At 42.6% G+C, this 20,539-nt stretch overlaps 1 protein-coding gene across 1 annotated transcript in view; it reads right to left on the bottom strand.

Annotated features, from left to right (window-relative positions):
* The window catches only part of MYO3B (myosin IIIB), a 222,882-nt gene that overhangs the window by 149,859 nt on the left and 52,484 nt on the right, over positions 1-20,539 (bottom strand). Inside the window, 1 exon segment of the mRNA XM_033168350.1 lies at positions 5,224-5,379. Coding sequence (XP_033024241.1) covers positions 5,224-5,379 — 156 coding nt within the window.

Below are 20,539 nucleotides of genomic sequence, written 5' to 3' on the forward strand. Positions count from 1 at the left end.
TCATAATGACAACACTGGCACAACCTTAATTGCAACATCACACATGCCACGACTACAATAAGAATCTGTGTAATCATTAGCATTTACAATGTAATCAGCCTGCAAAATGGTTGCTTTCTTGCCCACAGTAGGTTTTACAGGTCTGCAATCTGTCCCCTGGTATTTGCTCAGACAATGTGTGGAGGAAACTGCATTTTAAAACCACATTCAATTCTGCACATCCATCATTTTACAACCCAGTTGCTATTCTTTTAGCTTTGCCTGGTGCTATCTACAAGTCCTAACAGGGTGTATGAAGAAAATTACAAACTGGGCATAAGCTAGTTTCTTGCAGCTAACGGCATTCAGATTGGTAATGGAATTGACTCCAGCTGCAATACCTCCCTGCTAGAGATAGACTGCTGTTCTTAAAAAAAGCTGTCTGATGAGAGCCAGCCTAGAGAGCCAGCATGGACCAGCAGGTAGTGTTAGCTGTTGTTCTAGGGAGTCAAACTTTTGTTTGGCTAAGACTGAAAGTTACTTGTACGCCATCTTGCTAAGAGCTTGTAAAGCAGGGAAGAAATAACTGCAATATTTAATATTATTGTGGATGTGACCAGAGAATCATTTTCTGTCTGTGGGAGAAACAACTTTAAAGAGAGACCACCTTGGCTGTGAAGACCAGCTCCCTGCCTTGCAGGCCTTTTTCTACCTGGCCTGGGGTGGTGGGGCCCTGACTGACTCCAGCTACAAAAGCTGAGGCTGCTGAACAGACACTTGGGTTGGGATGTTGTTTAGGGGTTTTGTTGTTGCTGCTGCAATTGGTATAACTTTTTTGCATCTTTATTTTTAAGATTTTATTATGATTTAATGTGGACATTGTTCAATTCTGTTGAAATTCTTGATGTGTTTTATTTATTGTTTATGACTGTTTTTTGTTATATTGTAATTATGTAAGCTGCCTTGAGCAATATAACAAAAATAGTCACAAACAATAAATAAAACACTGAACAGCTCTCATGCGCTGGAATGTATCATGTATCGCTGGCCTCTTCTCACTTCAGAACACAAATGGATCTTTTCTTTTCTTTTCTTTCTTTCTTTCTTTCTTTCTTTCTTTCTTTCTCTTTCTTTCTTTCTTTCTTTCTTTCTCTGAACACTGTCATAATCTCTATAATTACCATGCTAATTTTGTGTTTGTATTAAATTACTGCAACTTTCAGTGCTCTTTGCAGTCTGAAATGGTACAATCCAGCACAATTACATCATGTGGAGTTTATGGTAATGTAGTTTGGCTCCAGTACTTTGGCCACCTCACGAGAAGAGAAGACTCCCTGGAAAAGACCCTGATGTTGGGAAAGATGGAGGGCACAAAGAGAAGGGGACGACAGAGGATGAGGTGGTTGGACAGTGTTCTCGAAGCGACTGGCATGAGTTTGGCCAAACTGCGGGAGGCAGTGAGAGATAGGCGTGCCTGGCGTGCTCTGGTCCATGGGGTCACGAAGAGTCGGACACGACTGAACGACTGAACAACAACAACAAGTTTGGCTCCGAATTCTAAAGCCATGGCAACTCTGTACTATGGGCCCAAATGCTCTTAGAGCTGCACAGCAGTTCTCAAAGGGTGTGGCACACCATACTTGTGTGGCAGAAGAGGATGGCAAATATGGCAGGGAAATTCAAGGGCAATTAATATTATATTTTGGGAATGGCATGTCGTTATGCAGCTGCAATGTTTTCTACTTTCTGGATGTCCCAGAATCATACTATAAAGCAGCTGTGTTCTATGTTATAAATCAAGTGCTGCTAGGAATTGCCTCTTTCAGTTTTTCAATGTATTTCTTATCGATAAAAACATTCCGTGTGGCACGAGCAAGTTTTTAATCTGAAAGTGTGATCCAAAGAAAATAGTTTGAGAATCATTGGGCTAACGCATACACGACGAGCCATTCTTAGCCCTGGCCTATAAGGAGCCCTGTTTCTGGAATGGAATAGGTCTTCAGCCTCCAATTCATCTCCTGGATTTCTAATGGATGATAATGTCTCAAACTGATCCTGGTACAACAATAAGTAACCAAACAAACCCCTGTGTTGCACAAAGTAAGTATACATTAGTGACTACATTATTACATGAGCACTGTACCACAGCATTTGATATTTTCATTCATATATATTCAGTCTAAACAAGATTGGTTTATGAAGCTATTCCATATCTTTCCACCACGCTGACGAAGAAATCTACGTAACAGCAGTCAATATCCGGAATCACTCTTCGGGGTTGGACATTGTGTGGCTTTTTCTTTTTTTTTTTGACTTTGACTTGTTCTTCGTTTTATGGGACTGACTTGTGACTGTGGCTTGTGACTTCGTTTTCGTGACTTGTTTTTGAGACTGCAGTACTGAACAAGCTTCTCCAGACATTGTATTCACTTAGCCACAGACGACTACAGTGGTACCTTGGTTTTAGAGCAGCTTAGTTTATGAACAACTTGGCAATAAAAAGGTAAAGGTAAAGGGACCCCTGATCATTAGGTCCAGTCGTGTCCGACTCTGGGGTTGCGGCGCTCATCTTGCTCTATAGGCCAAGGGAGCCAGCGTTTGTCTGCAGTCAGCTTCCGGGTCATGTGGCCAGCATGACAAAGCCGCTTCTGGTGAACCAGAGCAGTGCACAGAAATGCCGTTTACCTTCCCGCCGGAGCGGTCCCTATTTATCTACTTGCACTTTGATGTGCTTTCGAACTGCTAGGTGGGCAGGAGCTGGGACCGAGCAACGGGAGCTCACCCCGTTGCGGGGATTCGAACCGCCGACCTTCTGATCGGCAAGCCCTAGACTCTGTGGTTTAACCCACAGTGCCACCTGGGCAATAGAACACCACAAAACTGGAAGTAGGTGTTTTGGTTTGTGAACTTTGCCTTGGAAGCTGAAAATGTTCTGCTTCCTGTTGAGCAGGTTCCATTTGTAAATTGAGGCTTCCGGCTGTACTGAGGTGATATTTGGAGCTTTGTTTTTGCTAAAAATAAATAAATTGTGTTTTTGTTTGTGTGGCTTTTTCCTTTTTTTGACTTTGACTTGTTCTTCGTTTTATGGGACTGACTTGTGACTGTGGCTTGTGACTTCGTTTTCATGACTTTTCGTTTTTGAGACTGTGTGGAACCCAGTTCAGCTACTGATTGACTGATTGTGTGACTGCAGAAATGGATAAAAGCCCCCCATCCAAACAATGCCTATGATCAGTGCATGTGAGGGGGAAAAAATAATTTTAATTGTTCTCATCTACAGTACTGCATTATTTATTTTATAGAACAGTACATTGATTATTGCTTTCATTTTATGGATAAATGGTCTTGTTAGATAGTAAAATTCATTTACAGGTAGGTAGCCGTGTTGGTCTGCCATAGTCAAAACAAAATAAATAAAAATTCCTTCCAGTAGCACCTTAGAGACCAACGAAGAAGTGTGCATGCACACGAAGCTCATACCAAGAACAAACTTAGTTGGTCTCTAAGGTGCTACTGGAAGGAATTTTTTATTTTATTTAGTAAAATTCATGTTAAATTGCTGTTTTAGGGGTTGTTTTTAGAAGTCTGGAACAGTTTAATCCATTTGGCATTGCTTTCTATGGGAAAGCACGCGTTGGTTTTAGAACGCTTTGGTTTTGGAACAGACTTCCGTAATGGATTTAGTTTGGGAACCAAGGTACTACTGTATACTTCATTACAGCAATGATATCCACCTATTGCAGTCTGAAGTGACACAGATCACTTTTCTACCTCAGAGTTTTCTTTATTCTACTGCTGCACAGACCATGCCTCTTACAGCGAACAAGTGGGCTTTTATCACCCATATAGGTACACTCTCAAAACAGATTATGAAATGAGAAATATGGTCAGTGCACTCAGAGTCTTTTATTTTCTCTACCTGAGTGTGGAATCACGTGTCTATGTTTTTCATTAGTGTTTGGCACAGCAGCCAAGTTTGCACCTTATGGCAGGCTTTTTTCTTTTGAAATTGCAAACGGCAGCCATCAACAGGGAGAGAATTCATAAGACAGTTGCTTAAAAACAAGGAGGGGGAGATGGAAGAGAAACATAAAAGACGAGCCTCCTAAAGCAAGCCTGACCATTCTAGACCCTTGCTTTAGAAGCATGTGGAATAATCCCAGTTGCAGTGAAATTAGGAAAGTCACACTCACCTTGAAACAGCATCTATGACTTTGTTTTTAAAGATTTTTTTTTTTAAAAAAAAGGCCTTTGGTTTTCAAACAGCACATTCACTCTAGCTGGATATGCACACACATTTTATGACTTATGAATCATGACATTTAATTTTCTTCATCAACATTAGCAGGTATTTATTTACAATAATGGTTTACAGCTTATCTAGCAACCAGACAAATTTCATATTACAAAATGATTGCAGAGCAGAGGAAGAGCCTTCATTTGCATTTAAATTCACTTTGAAAACAGCGAAATCCTGCCACCCTCTGGACAACCATGAAACCAAGAGATATTTCCTGCAGCTAGCCCTAGATTGGACTGGAAAAGAAGGTTTTCCTGATGAATATTAAATACCCAGCGTTATACGAACACTAGTGGTAATATTAGGCCAATGGTTAACCAAAACATCAAGGTTCAGGCCCTTAATGTTTCACCACTGTCACTTTATTATTCACATTTTGAATCTTCTGCCCTCCCTCCCCTCCCGAAAATCACAAAACATGAGCATGTTCCCTGCTAGGAGTTCATTTATTAGTTAATACTTGCATGCCATTGTTAGTCTTAGCAGTAAATCCAGGAAACTACCCAAATGTGACGCTTCTATTATGGCTGAATGTGATTAAAAGACATGAATGAGAAAGTTGTTTTCTGCTGTCTCGAAACTCTCCATTTATATGGAATGTTGTAATTACTGTATGTAAGGATTCATAATAATTAGAGCACTATAGCAGCTCAAGTTATGGATAAACCTGTCATACATAAGAACTGATGGCTCCAGATGGGGCAATGCAGCCCCATGGTCACCAAGATACTTCTAGCTGATTCAAGTGCAGCCCAGATGAGCGTCATCGATGGGAATGCCCATTGCGATGTTCCTCCGGTTGGGGCACACTGATCTTTCCTGCTGGACCAAGGCAAAAACCTTTAAGGCATTATATGATATCTGCGTAAGCAATATATGTCTCACAATTAAAGTCATAAATTTCTGGAACTTTGTAGTACAGCTATAGCGAAATCGAACAGTACCTTGTCTTGGCTACGGAGCCTAAATGCTGTTGTGCTTGAATGAGATCTGCAAGCTGTTTTTGGAGTGCCATGTCTCTGCCATGGACTTGTCTTATGAAGGGATGTTCTAAAAGGTGAGTGACAGATGGGCGTTTTTCGAAGTCCTTGATTAGGCACCTGAAAAATGCAGCAGTTAAGTTACTTATACATAGATGGACACAAACATGTTCAGTTCTGTTAGAAACCGTTTGTTTATTTCATAAAAAATTACACACTACTTGATCGTAAAAGGTCACAAAGCAGTTTACAAAAGATAAAACAGTTTAAAAAAGGGGATTTGTTTGTTTGTTTGTTTATGCAACCCTGCTTTAAAACATACAAAATTTAGGCCCAGAGGTGGAAAGAAGATAAAGTCCCTACCAGAGAAGAATGGCAGGTCAAATTGATGGATTAAGCCAGAATGGCTAAAATGACCAGAAGAATCAGAAATTGGGAAGACCAAAATTTTAATAAGGAATGGGGGAAATTCTAACTTATCTTAAAGACCATCGTAAACAGTTAAGATCGTTAGTAGGATTGGAATATCACTTGTAGTTTAATGGAGAATTTTGGACACAATGGAGAGGTAAAATATTTGGATTATCATAAAAGATGCAGGAGGAAATGATTAACAATAGGACCCACAAAGAGGAGGAGGGAAGTCCAGGAGATTCCTTGGAATCTTGTTTTTATGTTGTTTGTTGGCTATGTATAAAATTTTAATCTGAAAAACCAAATAAATAAACTACACACACACACACGCAGACAGACACACACACACACCATATTTTTCCATGTATAAGACTATATTTCCCCCCAATTTTTTCAAGTTTAAAACTGGGGATCGTCTTATACACTGATAGTGCATATGGGAGATTTCTTTATCTGGAGTCCCCAAAAACAGGGGTCGTGTTATACACGGAGGCATGTTATACATGGAAAAATACTGTATATATAAAACATACAAAATCTAAAATACCCAAACAGATTACAGTTACTCTACTCTACTACCCACTGTTGCTTTCTGCTATTTTGCTTTTGGATACAGACTTTTATAATGTGTGAAATGCTTGGGTGTCTTATACATGGGAACAAGTATCTCAACAGCCACTAAACTTAAAATAGCACTATACTTAAAAAGTACAAAATCCGAATAAAATATTGAGTGATTTCCAATATTCCCCAAGCAGAAGTCCGTGTACGTGTGTCTTGAAGAGATTCTGGGGCAGAGCCGTCTCATCCATTGGGGCTGGTGGCGCGGTGCGCCAGGGCGCAATGGCCTGGAGGGCGCCTCCGTCCTCCAGCCCCACTGGCAGCGCCTGCCGGCAGCGCCCTCTGACTCCCGGCAAGGGAGCTGGCCGGCCACGCCACGCCCTCTGGCTGCCCAGCAGAGCACAGGAGCACAGCTCTGCGCGCCCTTCCAGCGCTTCCGGGACGGGAGGCGAGGGCGGCCGGCTCCCACCCGATGGAGCACAAGCTGCCCAGCCGCGCCGCGCCATCCGGATGCGCGCGGGAGCGCGAGCCGGCCGCCCTCGGCCTCCCGTCCGGAAGCGCTGGAAGGGCGCGCAGAGCCCCGCGCCGCTCCAGCGCCACGCCCCTCATCCCCCGCTCGCCCACCCCCCTCCCAAGGGGCGGCAAGCGCGGGAGGGAGGCGGCGGAGAGGCGGTATGGCAGGGGCGCCGGAGGGATAGCCGCGCCAGGGCAGCAGATCCCCTTAAGACGGCTCTGTTCTGGGGTTATGGGAGAGGCTACAGCAAGGAGGAAAGGAGGAGGGAATCCCGTCCTCCTCATGGAAATCCATTCCACTTGCAGGTGAGCACAAATTGGTATCACCCATACCCTTTAAGAATTCAGAGTGCAACATTACAGCTCATGTCATAGAATCATAGAGTTGGAAGGGACTCCGAGGGCCATCTAGTCTAACCCCCCTGCAACGCAGGAAACTCATCTAGGTCATACTGTCATGTGACAAAGACACATGAGAGCAGAAGCAGCAAAGCAGGCTGGGACTGCACAATCATTCAGGCCTACTAAAGTTATTCAGGCCTAACTGCTAACTGTTGAGTCACTCTGACATGTGACTCATTCTCCTTATAAGTAGCAGCCATTTTCTCTCTTTGTTCTCAGTAAGATTTCAGTCAGAGTCAAGTGTGGATTTCATGCTCTTTATTCAGCTCACAGTAGCAAGGAATGGAAGTTTCCCCAAAACGTCTGCTTTATATACATTATTTACACAATGGGCCCCACGTGATTGGCTAATTCTGGGATACTCCTGTATGCCAATCAGGTTGCGGATTCACTTCCACCTGGAGCCTGATTGGGTGGCTCCTGCGGACCAATCAGACTGCTGCATTCTGGATCCTATTGTTCTAGGACCAATCAGACTGCTGCATCCTATTCAACTCAGTACATAACAGTTAGTCTGCCTCAGATGTGAGCAGAGTCAAACTGTTTGGAACCATGTTGTTTATGAAGAAGTTTACTTTAACTCAGTAAAGCTCTTATTATTTCACTGAAAAACTGCATTATTCATTTACGCTGTGCGACACATACATGATGGATGGCCATCCAACCTCTACTTAAAAATGTCCAAGGGGGGAAAAAAATTTATTTGGCATTACAGTGGTACCTCGACTTACGAATTACTCGATATACGAATTTTTCGACTTACGAATAAAAAAAGTGCCTGCATGCCTACGAATTTTTCGACATCCGAAGGACATCCGTTGGCGGTTTTAGATGGGGTTTACTTGACTTACGAATTTTAGATGCGGATTACTCGACTTACGAATTTTTCTGAATTTTTCATTTCCAATGCATTCCTATGGGGAAATCACTTTTTCGGATTTTTCGACTTACGAATGTGCATTCGACCTACGAATGTGCATTCGGAATGGATTAAATTCATAAGTCGAGGTACCACTGTATATTTTAAAGGAAACACAGTCACTGTGATGCTTAGCTGTAATTGCAGCCAGAGGTCCTAATCCTGCTAATGTTATCTGAGGTAAAAGTGTCACAGAAAATAAGGTTAACACGTCAGTCATAACTAACTTCAGGGATGACTAGCTTTCGCTCAGTCTGGAGGGCTCTCAATTAGTTTATCAATATAAATAAATGGCTTAATAAAAGAAACTATCAGAAAAGAATAGTTCATTGCTAAGGCAGAAAAGACACACATAGAAAGCAGTACAAGGTAGAGAGCTTTGAAGGTCTGAACACATTCTAACTATAAAACTTGACACTGCAATTGGCAAGGCATAAAAGAAGCTAGAATTCAGAATAACATGGCTTCAGACTAAGCAAAAATAATGTGCTCTAAATATAGAAATGTACTGAAGAGTCAGAAAAATTCTTTTTAAGAACACACCCTATTATGTCTGATCACATTAGTTTGTTAAACTTGATTTGGTTCAGTCATATTAGAGAACCATTTGACAACCAAGAGAATATAAGCTCTAATGTACCGTGATAATTATTTCCTGAATCTACCCTATAGTTTCCAAGAGTTTCATATTAGTTCCAGCCTGAACTGAATTTGTTTGACTGCGCATTTTCAGATTCACATGTTTAATTCTATATTTCAGATTTACCAATGCCCTGTGAAGCAATCGTTTTCACATAAACACTTTAAAAACTGCTTTGGGACAAGCAATGAGAGCCATTTTACACAGCCGGGCAATAAAAACAGCATACTTTAAAAGTTCTACACACACACACACACACACACACCCCCTCAACATAACACCTGTATTATTTCATTAATAAGAAAAGGAGAAAATATACTCACGACACTAAGCCCAGCCTGTGTTATCTTTAAAGAATCATCCTTAAGTAACACCTGCCTGTTGAAATACCTTTCAAAAATATTTGGTTGCACAGAGCTCTTCTGTATATTTCAAAGTAAAGCAGCCTAGAAAACATCCTATTTTACAAATGAGCAAGAGACTCTAGGATGCTCTGTGAACTGGAGCCTCCTAATATAAAAGCTAAAGCAACAAAAACCACCTTATATCTATCCTCCTCTCCTGCAGAGGTTATAAATACCACTCCTGCCCTCCCATGGAAAGAAATCAGTCATTTGGCTTTTATAGGTTCTGTGTTTCTTTTGTTTTCTTACCCAGCATTTAAAAAATAAAAGAAAAAGTCACTGTGGCCCCATCTAAAAAATATTATGCTTGTCAATCTCTCTTCCAAGTTTATATCCTCCTGTGTAGAAAAGGTGAGAGACTCACTAAATACCAACTGCCAGCTACAGTAAGAGAAAACAGAAAGGCAATTGATTGAAAATGGCCTGTTTTTAATGGCGCAACTGGTTCTTTATGACAACTTTCTAGAATTAAAGGCCAGTATGAAAAGCAAACCATTTGAACAGTGCTGTGCATACACATTTCAGCTATAGCTCTCCTCCCTAAGCTGCCTAGAATACCAGAGCTTGCTCAGCATTGGAAACCACAAAGGAGAAAAACCAAGGAGCTTCACCTGCAGTAGCTGAGATCATAAACGGTTTCATGATGTGATGCAAAAATCTTGATTTCTCCATTACCATGGAAGGAATTCGACATCACACTCTTCCTTCATTCTGACAGCGCAAGCGTTTCTGCTTGCCAGTTGAAACAATCCCCCTCTCCTCCTCCAACATGCTGTTCTGTGGGATCTTCCTGACTCTCCAGGGGTGCACAGGGGAAGGGGGGAAGCCCTATTAACAGAAACCCTTGCACTGGCTTCCATTAGTGGGCCAGGTTAGTTGAATACAGCTCTAACAAGATGCCCATGAGAAGCCTGCCAGCAGGACCTGGGTGCAACCATTGTGGCTTTCCCCAAAGAATGTTGGGTTTTGTAGTTTAGTGAGGCTGAGAATTAGCAGCCCCTCTTCCTAGAAGACTACAACCCCCAGAACTCTTTGGGTTGAAAGCAGTGGCAGCGGATCCTCTTTTGCCATTTGAGATGAAACGGGAAGGGCTTCCCTGCTACTGCTGCCACCTGCCCTGCTGCCTATATCGCCAGGGGAGAAGCCGTGCTGGCAGCAGCACCTATTTCAGGTGTGATCTCACACACTCTGCAAGATCTCACCAGAAATCGGAACCAGTGCCAGTTTCTTTTCTCCAATGGTGGTGGAGGTGGCGGGTACCCATGGGGACACTGCCTCAGGGGCTTCCTGAGGCAGTGGGCTCACCTCGCCTAATGTCTGGGCCAGCCCCGAGCAAATGGAATAGCTGCTATTTGAGTTAAAAGTCTGTAGATATCTTAAGGAACCTACTTGCATTGAGCTCTGGATCCCCTTGATAAGTTCTGTAGCCCAGACGGTGGTTTTAGGGTGTCCTACTGAGAAGACTTTAAAACTCAGGGATGGATCCAGATCACTGTTAAGGTTACAAAGCATGCTACCTTATGAGATGGCGCTGCTAAATATAGGGCAGCACAACCACAGTCATTAGGAACTTTCCTTTTGTTCAAAGATAAGCTGGGCATTTTTAAAAAAATATATACTGAAGAAGCCCTAGACCAGGGAGATTTCTAAGGTTTAACATTCTAGGTTTCTTAAAATGATGTATTTCCCAAAACCATTTCCCCCAAAACATATTTTGAAAACCCAAAGAATTGCTAGCCTTATAATGAAAAGTAACGTATGGAATCAATAATATACAGCTCTACTAGAGAACTATCCCAGATCACCTCAGCCATTTTGTTAGCTCACAAAGAAGAAGTTCTGTTCTGTCTACAGGGGAACAAGGCTAGCCCAAGGCATTTTGCTTCCTGAAGTGAAGGTGTCCCTATCATTCCACATACAGAAGCCAATGGGCCTGGCCTTGGATACTTTCTTCAACACTATTGAGAGGAGGATGACTTCTACCTGCTCCTAAGGCAGCAGGTTTAACAGTAGCACTTGAAGAAGACTTGAGGAGTTGTACATTAACAGTCACTTTAACAAATGTTCCTATTGACTAATATTATGGTTCTATTTTGCCCTAATGGTGGATGACCATTGTTAATATGAGTAAAATATACTGAAAAGCAAACAAATGCTGCGCATATTGGCCTCAACGGATGCAAATCCATCACCTAATTTGAAATTCCAGCACCTTCCATCATGTTTTCCTAGCTGAAAAGTAATCCTCAGAATTCATTAGTGTCATTACATTAAACAGAGGTGGCAGCCATTAGCTTGTCTGTTGGGTTACTAGAATCTAATACTACAGGTTCCTAAACACCAGTTTCATTCTGTCACAATTACAGGCAGGCAAAGATGAAGCATTTGTTAAGACGGAAACAAGCAACACAGAGGCCTAATTCACAGGCAAGCAGCTTGCATTTGGATGATAACATTGTTGAGGCAGAGAGAGCTATGTGCACAATGTAAACTGCCATTTTTTGCAGCCAGCAAATCGGAAGAATGAAAGGGGAACCAGCTGATGTGAACAAATATTTACGAACAAACAAACGGATAGAAATAGATTTCACAACCGAAGCAGAGGTGGTGGCATATCTTGTCAGAAACAGATCTCCTTCACCAAGGAAAACATGATGGCTGCCAGAACAGATATAGGCCAGTGTTTGCATATATTTCTTAAAGGGAGAAACATATTAACCAAGGCAGCAGCTATCAAACTTTCCACCATCCAGGAACAATGAGTCCACATTGAAAAATCTGGTAAGCTTCCAAAAGTATGTATCTGCATGCAATGAAGGGCTCCATGCCAGTTATCATTTCATCGGATGCGGACATCTGCAGAGAGCAGCTCGCTTGGGTAGAGATCTAGGCACATAGGCTCCCCCCCCCCATAGTACGCTTGGACATCAAGGATACAGACAGGATACGTAATCATGTGGACCTCTTGACACATATAATACATGAAGAGGGAAAGGAAAAGTGGGGCATTCCAGGATCAAATCAGAAACTGGGACAGCTTCTGTAAATATGAGACTGTCCCTGGAAAATAAGGACACTTGGAGTGTCTGCTCTGACATTGATGATGATGATGATAATTTATTATTTATACCCCACCCATCTGGCTGGGTTTCCTTGAGAACAAAGTCAAATTCAAATTCAAACTTTATTTGCGTAGCCGACTGGCCATAGCATCTAAAAGACAAACACCAACAAAAATACAACAAATATGGTTACCAATAAAACCTTATAACCTATTAAAACTCAAGGTAATAGCTCCTTGGAACTTAACATAAATAGTAAAATGATAATAATAATGATAATAATAAAATCCTATGCTGGGAATCCAGCTGACTACACTGTTGTCGTTCAGATAGCAGCTCTCAATCTCATTGCTCTCTCGATAAATCTGGCAACCTTCTCTGTTATCGAGCTGTTCTGGTCGGCTAGAAGTGAAAACAATTTGGCTTCACAAGAGCGGCCCGGGATGGCAGATAGGAGTGGCGTGATGGTCTCATCCCTCAGGTCTTTATATAGGGGGCAGGACAAGAGTACGTGTGACACAGTCTCTACATAGCCGGATCCACAGGGGCATAGCCGGATCTCGATTGGAATTTTTTGGTATCTACCTTCAAGAACAGCTGAGGGTAACATATTTAGTCTGGCCAGTGTAAAGGCCCGCCTAAATTTTGGGATGGTTAGGTTGGACAAGTATGGTGCCCGAGATTCGAAGTGGGAGGGGGGCAGATAAGCGTACCAAGCACTAAATTTCTTGATAGAGGCCAGATTATTCTGCAATTCAATATCCTTCAGGCGCTAGTCAATAAGGATTTTTGCCTTGGGAAGACCCATTTTAAGTAGGTGTTGTGCTTGGAGGCCACATGTGAGTAGTTTTTGATGCACTGCTTTGGACCACAGACTTCTGTGTGCATCTTGTGTAACTAGGGTTGAGAACAAAGTACTTGCTGTGGGTCACTCGCTTTTTTCCTTTAATGATTTGCCGTCATATTTTTAATTTACTCCAATCCTGAGAGCCAGAAAGTTGAAGACAAAGGTCTTATGAGGTGATGATGATTTGTAACAAGCTGCTGGATGTTTCCAGGAATGGCTGTGGTCCTAATCCTGTGATGGCTTCTTGGGAAGTCAACGTAGAACACACCATGGCTAGTTTTATTATGAAAAGTTGATAACACGCTCTTCAGTCCAAAGTTTCCCTGAATGGCTCAAGAGATTTAAAACCAACAGAACACAAATCACATAATTTCTAAAGTCAACAGAGTACCAAAGTCAGCATAAAAACAGAGCAACAGACCAAAACTGTTACGGGTCTTATGAAAGACTTGCGAGAATACTAATAAAAAAAAAACCTCAGCTGGTGCCAAAAGCACATCAGATTTGACATAAGACAAGTTTTTCTGAGGAGAGTGCATTCCAGAGCCAGGAGGCCATGGCGGAAAAGGCCCTGTCCCCTCAATGGTCACCACCAGCTTCACTTCTGAGGGTGGGGTGGGGAAACAGGCCTCTAATGATCTTAATACCTTGGAGCAGGTTCATGAGTGAAAAGGTGAACCTTTCTATGCCCTGATCCCAACCTGTTCAGGGCTTTAAAGGCAAGAACCACAACCCAGCTCCAAGCAGCCTTCAAAGTCAGGTCCACATTAAAAGTTTTACAGTAGTCTAAACAAGACGTAATAGCAAAGCAAGTCACATCTGTAGTGGGCAGCTGCATGTCACAAAATCAGTTGCAACTCAGATGTTAATTTTCCCCTCCATTAAACACTTCTGCAGTCCCACCAAGGATTCTCCCGATAAGAAAGCTGAACCACTCTGTACTCCCCTGAGGCAAATCTCCTTATACTGATGACAGACGGGGAGGTGGATGGAATTATTTCCTCCTGTGCATATAAACAATAATAACAAATGTCCATCTCCAGTCTTTACAGAGCTCTTTTCTGAATCTTTAAAACCTCATCTAGCTTTTAAATTGGAATTACAGAGACATTAATTGTCAAAGGAGGGCCTAAGATTATACCAGTCGCTCACAGAAATGGCAGGGCGGAACAACTATATCCTTCTACGTACACCACAGCCTCATCGGAGATGTTGAATCCATTTTTTGTGAGAGAACGAGATAAATTCAAAACAACAAGCAATCCCGCAACACAACAGCAGAAACCTTCATTATTATTATTATTATTTTAGGCCAGGTCTCTCAAAGGCTTAATGGTTGTGGCAGTGGGGACGGGAAAGGTAAACAGACACAGGGGGATTTTGCTGACTGAGGCAATGAACAAGTTACCCTTCCCATTTATTGTACAGAAGCTGACTGGACCAGCAGTTGAATATGGATTCAACATATTCCGTTACTTCAGAGGGCAGCAGGCTAGTATAGGAGCACTGGGCTTCTTCTTATTTGGCGTTCACTTGTAGCCGAGTAAGATTGTCTTCCATGAACACAGTTTTAACAGTGAGTCCATAAGTGACTTTGGAGGCCAGTTCTGGATCCACACATCCTTCCACAGTGAGGACATTGGTTTCCGGGCAGGAGTTGATCATGGTGAAGAATTGCCAAGCATGATTTCCTCTTAGCACCTTTCTCCCTATCGTTCCGAGTTTGAGCGTCTTCAAAGCCCATGACACCTTTGGTAAAGGCTGTTCTCCAATCGGAGCGCTCACAGGCCAGTGTTTCCCAATTGTCTGTGTTTATATTATATTTTTAAAGATTTGCCTTGAGAGAGTCTTTAAACCTTTTTTGTTGACCACCACTATTACGCTTTCCATTTTTAATTTTGGAATAGAGTAGTTGCTTTGGAAGATGATAATCAGGCATCCAAACAACGTGGCCAGTCCAACCAAGTTGATGTTGAAAAATCATTGTTTTGACACTTTGCTTCTTCCAGTACAGTGGCATTAGTTCGCCTGTCTTCCCAAGTGATGTGTAAAAATTTTCAGAGACCCCGTCGATGGAATCTTTCAAGGGGAAGCTACCTGGCACATATAGCACTGTTCTCCAACACCTCACCACATCTCACTCTCCACACACCTCAACATATGTTGCCAGAGGCAGACGACACACACTGCCCAATAGCAGGGCTGGCCCTGAGGGAAAAGGACCACATTATGAGAATTGAAAAGCAAACCTTTGGGAAAATTAATCTAAATGGTTAGTCCCTTCACCCTACTATAAACAAGCACCTGCCTGAATGACTCACTTTTCTCCCACCACCCTAGCATTTGCCACCTAAGGCAAATGCCTCACTGAGCCCAATGGCAGGGCCTGTCATGAGGGAAAAGAACAGCATTCGTTACACCGAGCATTGAAAGGCATGTTTCTTTGGGGAGATGCTTCGTTCCCCCTCCCATTTTCCCTCATACACAACCATCTGCCTGAATGGCTCATCTCTCGCTTCTCTCGTGTGTAGCTCTGACTCAATGCTAAGCCAGTCACACGCTGCAGACAGGTGGACGAGAACAGGCACATCATGAAACCCATTTGTAATAATGATCCAATGATGCGTCTGTTCTTTCACATCTGCTCATCTGTTCCCGCTACCTGCCTGTCTTCAGACTGCTGCATGATATTGCTGTTGTTGAAAAGAAAATGAAGGGAAACGGGGACAGCTTTGCCTGCGGCCAATTTTTTTGTTTTCCTTTTGCCTTTCATCACAATTCCATAGGATCCCTGCCATCACCGTGTATCCAGGCAGCATTATCTCTAGGGCTGCATCACCTTTCAGGAAAATCACACACACACCCCCCCAATAACAGAGGTGCCTTGAGGACATGTGTCCAAAAGTAGCATGCCATGATAAACAACTGATTTATTTTTTATTTTTTTGCTACCTACTGCTACACTCAGGTTCCACAAAGCAGGATTCGGTGTATTACACAAGTATTCAATTACCAAGTGCATAATATACATTCTAGTACACAAGACGCATTTATGTATCTATCGATCCACCCCTTAGAACCAGGTATCATAAATTTCTAATCCTTCCTGCTGGAAAGAGAAACACTCGACTATTGGAATGCCACCAAACCGAGCTACAATAAATCCTCCGTGAGCAAAATTATTTGAGAACCCGCCCCCCCTCCAATAGTTTTAACTTACTGAAGGAACTGAGAAATGTAAGAGGACTCAGGTTCAGTTCTGAGGAAAATATAGAGCTTACAAGTGAGTAAATTCTTAGCCAGTCATCCAAGCTTATGGGAATAAATTTCATTGGGGCGGGGAAGCTTAGCGTCGTAGGCCAAATGCAACCTCCCAGTCCTCTCTGTCTACTTCCTGGGACTCTTCCATGGTCATCCCTCATTCCCAGGCCGTATCCTCTCTCCACAAGTGACACATCTACAAGTGACATTGGTTCTGCTCTGAGCCCTCCTCAAGTTCTTTTGCCCAGGCGAAGTGTGTTCTTTGACTATGATAATTCCTCTCGCTTGTCTGGATGGAAGGATTTGGGAGTGGTAGAAGCCTCCAGTTTTTGGATGGCTGGGATGTAGCCCGTTGTCCAAAGCTAAGAATCCTGTTCATTGCTGAAACCACATTTCAGTCTGCATTCAGCAGACCACATGGCCACACAAAACTGTCAGGATATTATTACAAGCCGAGCTGCAACAGCTGCAGCAGCGAGGCCAGCATGACTATGTGTCTGTTTTTATCCTGTGAGAAAGCTACTAATCCTACCAGCTTTCTCACACACGTGATGTTTTTGTACTTTACTATTGTACTTTACTTTCGTTTCTGGCTTCAAAGGTGCCGGACACGCTAATGCACAGCTCTGACTTACTGAGCTGGAAAGCAGAGGCATACTCTGCATTTTATCTATAATAAAATAGTTTAGCCTTAATGGCTTGTGTGTGTTGTTCTTCACGCTGGGAACAATCGCATATGAATGTGCCCCTGGACTCGAGTAGCCAGGAGGGCACACAGGCTTCGTCCCTACCTGGGGGTCAGTCTCACAACTTGCCCCCACGGGACGTTTGCTAACAAAAACATGGGGCGTCTGTGGGTAATTTATATGGGTTAGCCCCTAGTGGAATACCTTGACCCCAAATAACAGCTTGGGAGATGGACAATGCTTAAAGGACAATGGGGCTCAGCTATAGTGCCGAGATTGCATTTTTGTGTGTGTGTGTGTCCTGCAAACTGATCTGAATGAGCACCCTGGTTTTTCATAACCAAAGACTATCCATCCAGCAAGCAAATGTTTTTCCAAAAAAAAAAAAGGTTCAGAAAATGACCGGACAAGGAGCAGAGGAAGGTGGCACTTTACTGCTTTTTAAGACATGGCGAAGGCATAACAAGAATGTGTCCACCAATCAAAATTTTTAAATTAAACTTACTATTGTAGAAAGTTCACAAAATGTCCTGGGCACAAAAGTAGAAGGTTGCATTATGTGAATGGTACGTGGTATCTGTCAGTAGTGACATCACAGGCATTGCCCAATATATTGCTATAGCAATAAAAGCAAGTAGCTGGGGGCAAGTCTTATAATGACTTGCTGACAAAATATGAGACTTCAGGTGCTGAAAAAAATGCAATAACGCACAGCAGAAGGGCTACTTTAAGACAGAATGCATACTTAGCTGTTGAATAAAACACCTACAATGATACTGTACTATATAAACTCTTTTGGAAAAGCCCCTGGTTCATATTCCACAATGGGTGGCCTCAAATATGTATCTGATCCACTCGTAATTCAGTTGCAAGGATAGATGTGAACAGATACCGAAAAGCTGTATAAGAATACTTGTAGTAGCAGCAGTCTTTGAAATTTAGGTTAAATATGTATCAAACATATGTTTTGAATAGTTGCAGCCTTTGTTTTTCAACCTGCCCATGAAATATGTCATAGTCACAATCAGGAGGGTTTCAAGTAAATGTGAAATACCCTTTCCAGAGGTTGAATGATAATAAATTAGGATACACCTTCTTAATCTGCTCCTCCACAGTAACACTTGATCAGGAAAAGACCAATTCCAGTTACTTAGGCCTTTTATCTGTTCAGTTCTTCAAAGGGAGGAAACTTTTTAAAGAATTTTGAACTTCAAAGGGATTGATGGCTAATTGCATGGCTCTGTTCTGCAAGGCTTCAGAGAGGATTTCTTTAAAGTTTTGTTGTTTTGTAGAGAAACCAAGACAGAATTTGAGGTGTAGCTTAAGCAAGCTAACCCTTTTCATTCCGAGGAATGAAATTAACAGAAATAAGTGAGAACTTGCTCTTGCCTGAGATTATCTGGATGGGGAAAAAATATGTAGTTTAGATAGATAAATAAATAAAGCTGGAGCCTCTAAAACCTTCTTGCTTAAGGTAACACAATCAGATGTTCTGTATGTCACACTAAACCATGGTTTGGTAAGATTTTCATGAGCAGGAAGAAGCTGTGGCAAGAGTTGGACTCATTATTCCTCTCCTCTTCTTGCATCACTGGGTGAAAGATTTTGGCAGCTTCCCCCTTACTTTCTTTGACTCTCATTTTATTGTGCCATCCAGATGTGAGATCCTGGTTTATAACAACATCTGGGCAGATTCAAAACAAGCCAGCTTAAAGCTGTCGTTTCCGAAGCTGATTTGGTAACCTAACCAGAGTTTGTTATAAACCATGGTTCCCAGTTTGTCACAACATGACAACCAAGTTTAAGGGGAAACAAATAAAAGCTTTCCTTTTTCCACCCTGCAGCTGTTTGGAATGTGGCGATAGGAGAAGAGGGAGCATGCAGGACCGAGGCCCACAGCAACTCCTTTCTGCTCATGCATCTCTCAGTAAGCCATGGTTTAGAATGACATGTGAACTGGGCCAATATAAAAACTGTTCACTGCACTGTGGGGATTCTTTTGCTGGCGCCTCCCGTGTGCAGGACGAAGTTTACCTCACACGGGATACCAGTTGCGGGGGTGGCCGGCGCTTAAAGAGCACCAGCCATAAGCAGCCTGAAGACGGGACGGCCGGTAATTCCGGAGCCTGCTCACACCGTGCCGTGGACGAAGAGAACCGCTGGCTGCGACCTGAAGGGTTTGAGTTCTGTGAGTTCGCTGAAGAGTGCCTCATAGATGGTTGCGAGCGACTGTCCGGTTACAAAACTCCGAAGAGGAAAATAAAGCTAAAGGTGGCCAAAACTGAACGGCCAAATAAAAGGTTTTAAAATAAAAACTGAAAATAAAACACTAAGACAAAGACTGCAGTCTGGAGGGTAACGGCTTTAGCTGCTCTGCGTTTATGGTTTCGCTTTTGCTTTGCCTAGGCTTGCCACGCTACGTTCTTCTCTCTGTGCTTTTCCGCGCGTTCTCCACCGTTTTTCCACCGTTATCCACACACCCACACAGGGAGCGGCAGCTTTTATTGAATGAACAATCAACGTCATCATAAACACATGAACCAATCAGAACACTGTTGTTGCCCTAATTTGGGCGGGAAAGCAGATTAACTGACCGTTGATTACTTTAAAGTTTGGAGCCATAAAGTCCTGCGGATTGATCCAGACAGTAAAATGTCTGCTGAATCTTACTTTCACTTTCCCTTCCAGAGCGGAAGGATACAACAAACATAAGTATAAATAATCTTAAATAAAACATAGTCCCAAACATATTCCCACACTGCACTCCTTATGTATATATGTCATATGATACAATATGCATCAAATCAGAATGACCACATAACCATGAATGTAAAGCTAAGGAAAACCTGGAAGTAAATGTATTGCGCTGTGGTTGCAAACTCCCCCCCCTGCTGCCTCAGAAACTCAACCCCCCCCCCCAAACCTTTAATAGTTGAGTGGTGAAAAGTAATTCAGTGGCATTCTTCTCCAAACTGAGAAAAGGTAAATTTCTGCTTATTGTAAAAAATAAAATAAAAAATGGTAAGGGTCAGCAGGTGGCAGGCTGGGGGCTCAATCTGGCCTCCAGAGACTTCTTGTCTGGCTCCTGCTGTAGCACCCCAATCAAATCCTTGCCACCCCATTAGGCATGTCAGACATGCCCCTGTTCCCACTTTCCCCCAGTGGGTCCATGGCTACAATTTTAAAATAATTGCTGACCAGGACTGTATTCTCTAACTAAATATATATAGAATCTACTGAACAACACCAATGTGTCAACAATAAAAAGGCAATTCTGCACAAGCTAAAAGAAAACTGGCATATGGAGCAGAGCACTTGCTCCAAACGAGACCCTAAAAGGATTTGGCGATGGCAGTTAAGAGGGGCAGAATGGCTCTATTAGAGCTGAATTCAGAAATGCACTTGTCTGAAGATGCACGCTCCCTTCTATGTAGCTACATAGGTCTGGACCACAACTTGAACCAGATAAGCTTGTTATGCAAATTACAGTCAACATCAGGGAGGAGGTAGATAATGGAATTACTGAAAATTCAACCACTCATCACAAGGGTGACGGGAACACCAGGCAAGG

The sequence above is a fragment of the Lacerta agilis genome, chromosome 1, assembly GCF_009819535.1.
Source record: "Lacerta agilis isolate rLacAgi1 chromosome 1, rLacAgi1.pri, whole genome shotgun sequence".
NCBI lineage: Eukaryota > Metazoa > Chordata > Lepidosauria > Squamata > Lacertidae > Lacerta > Lacerta agilis.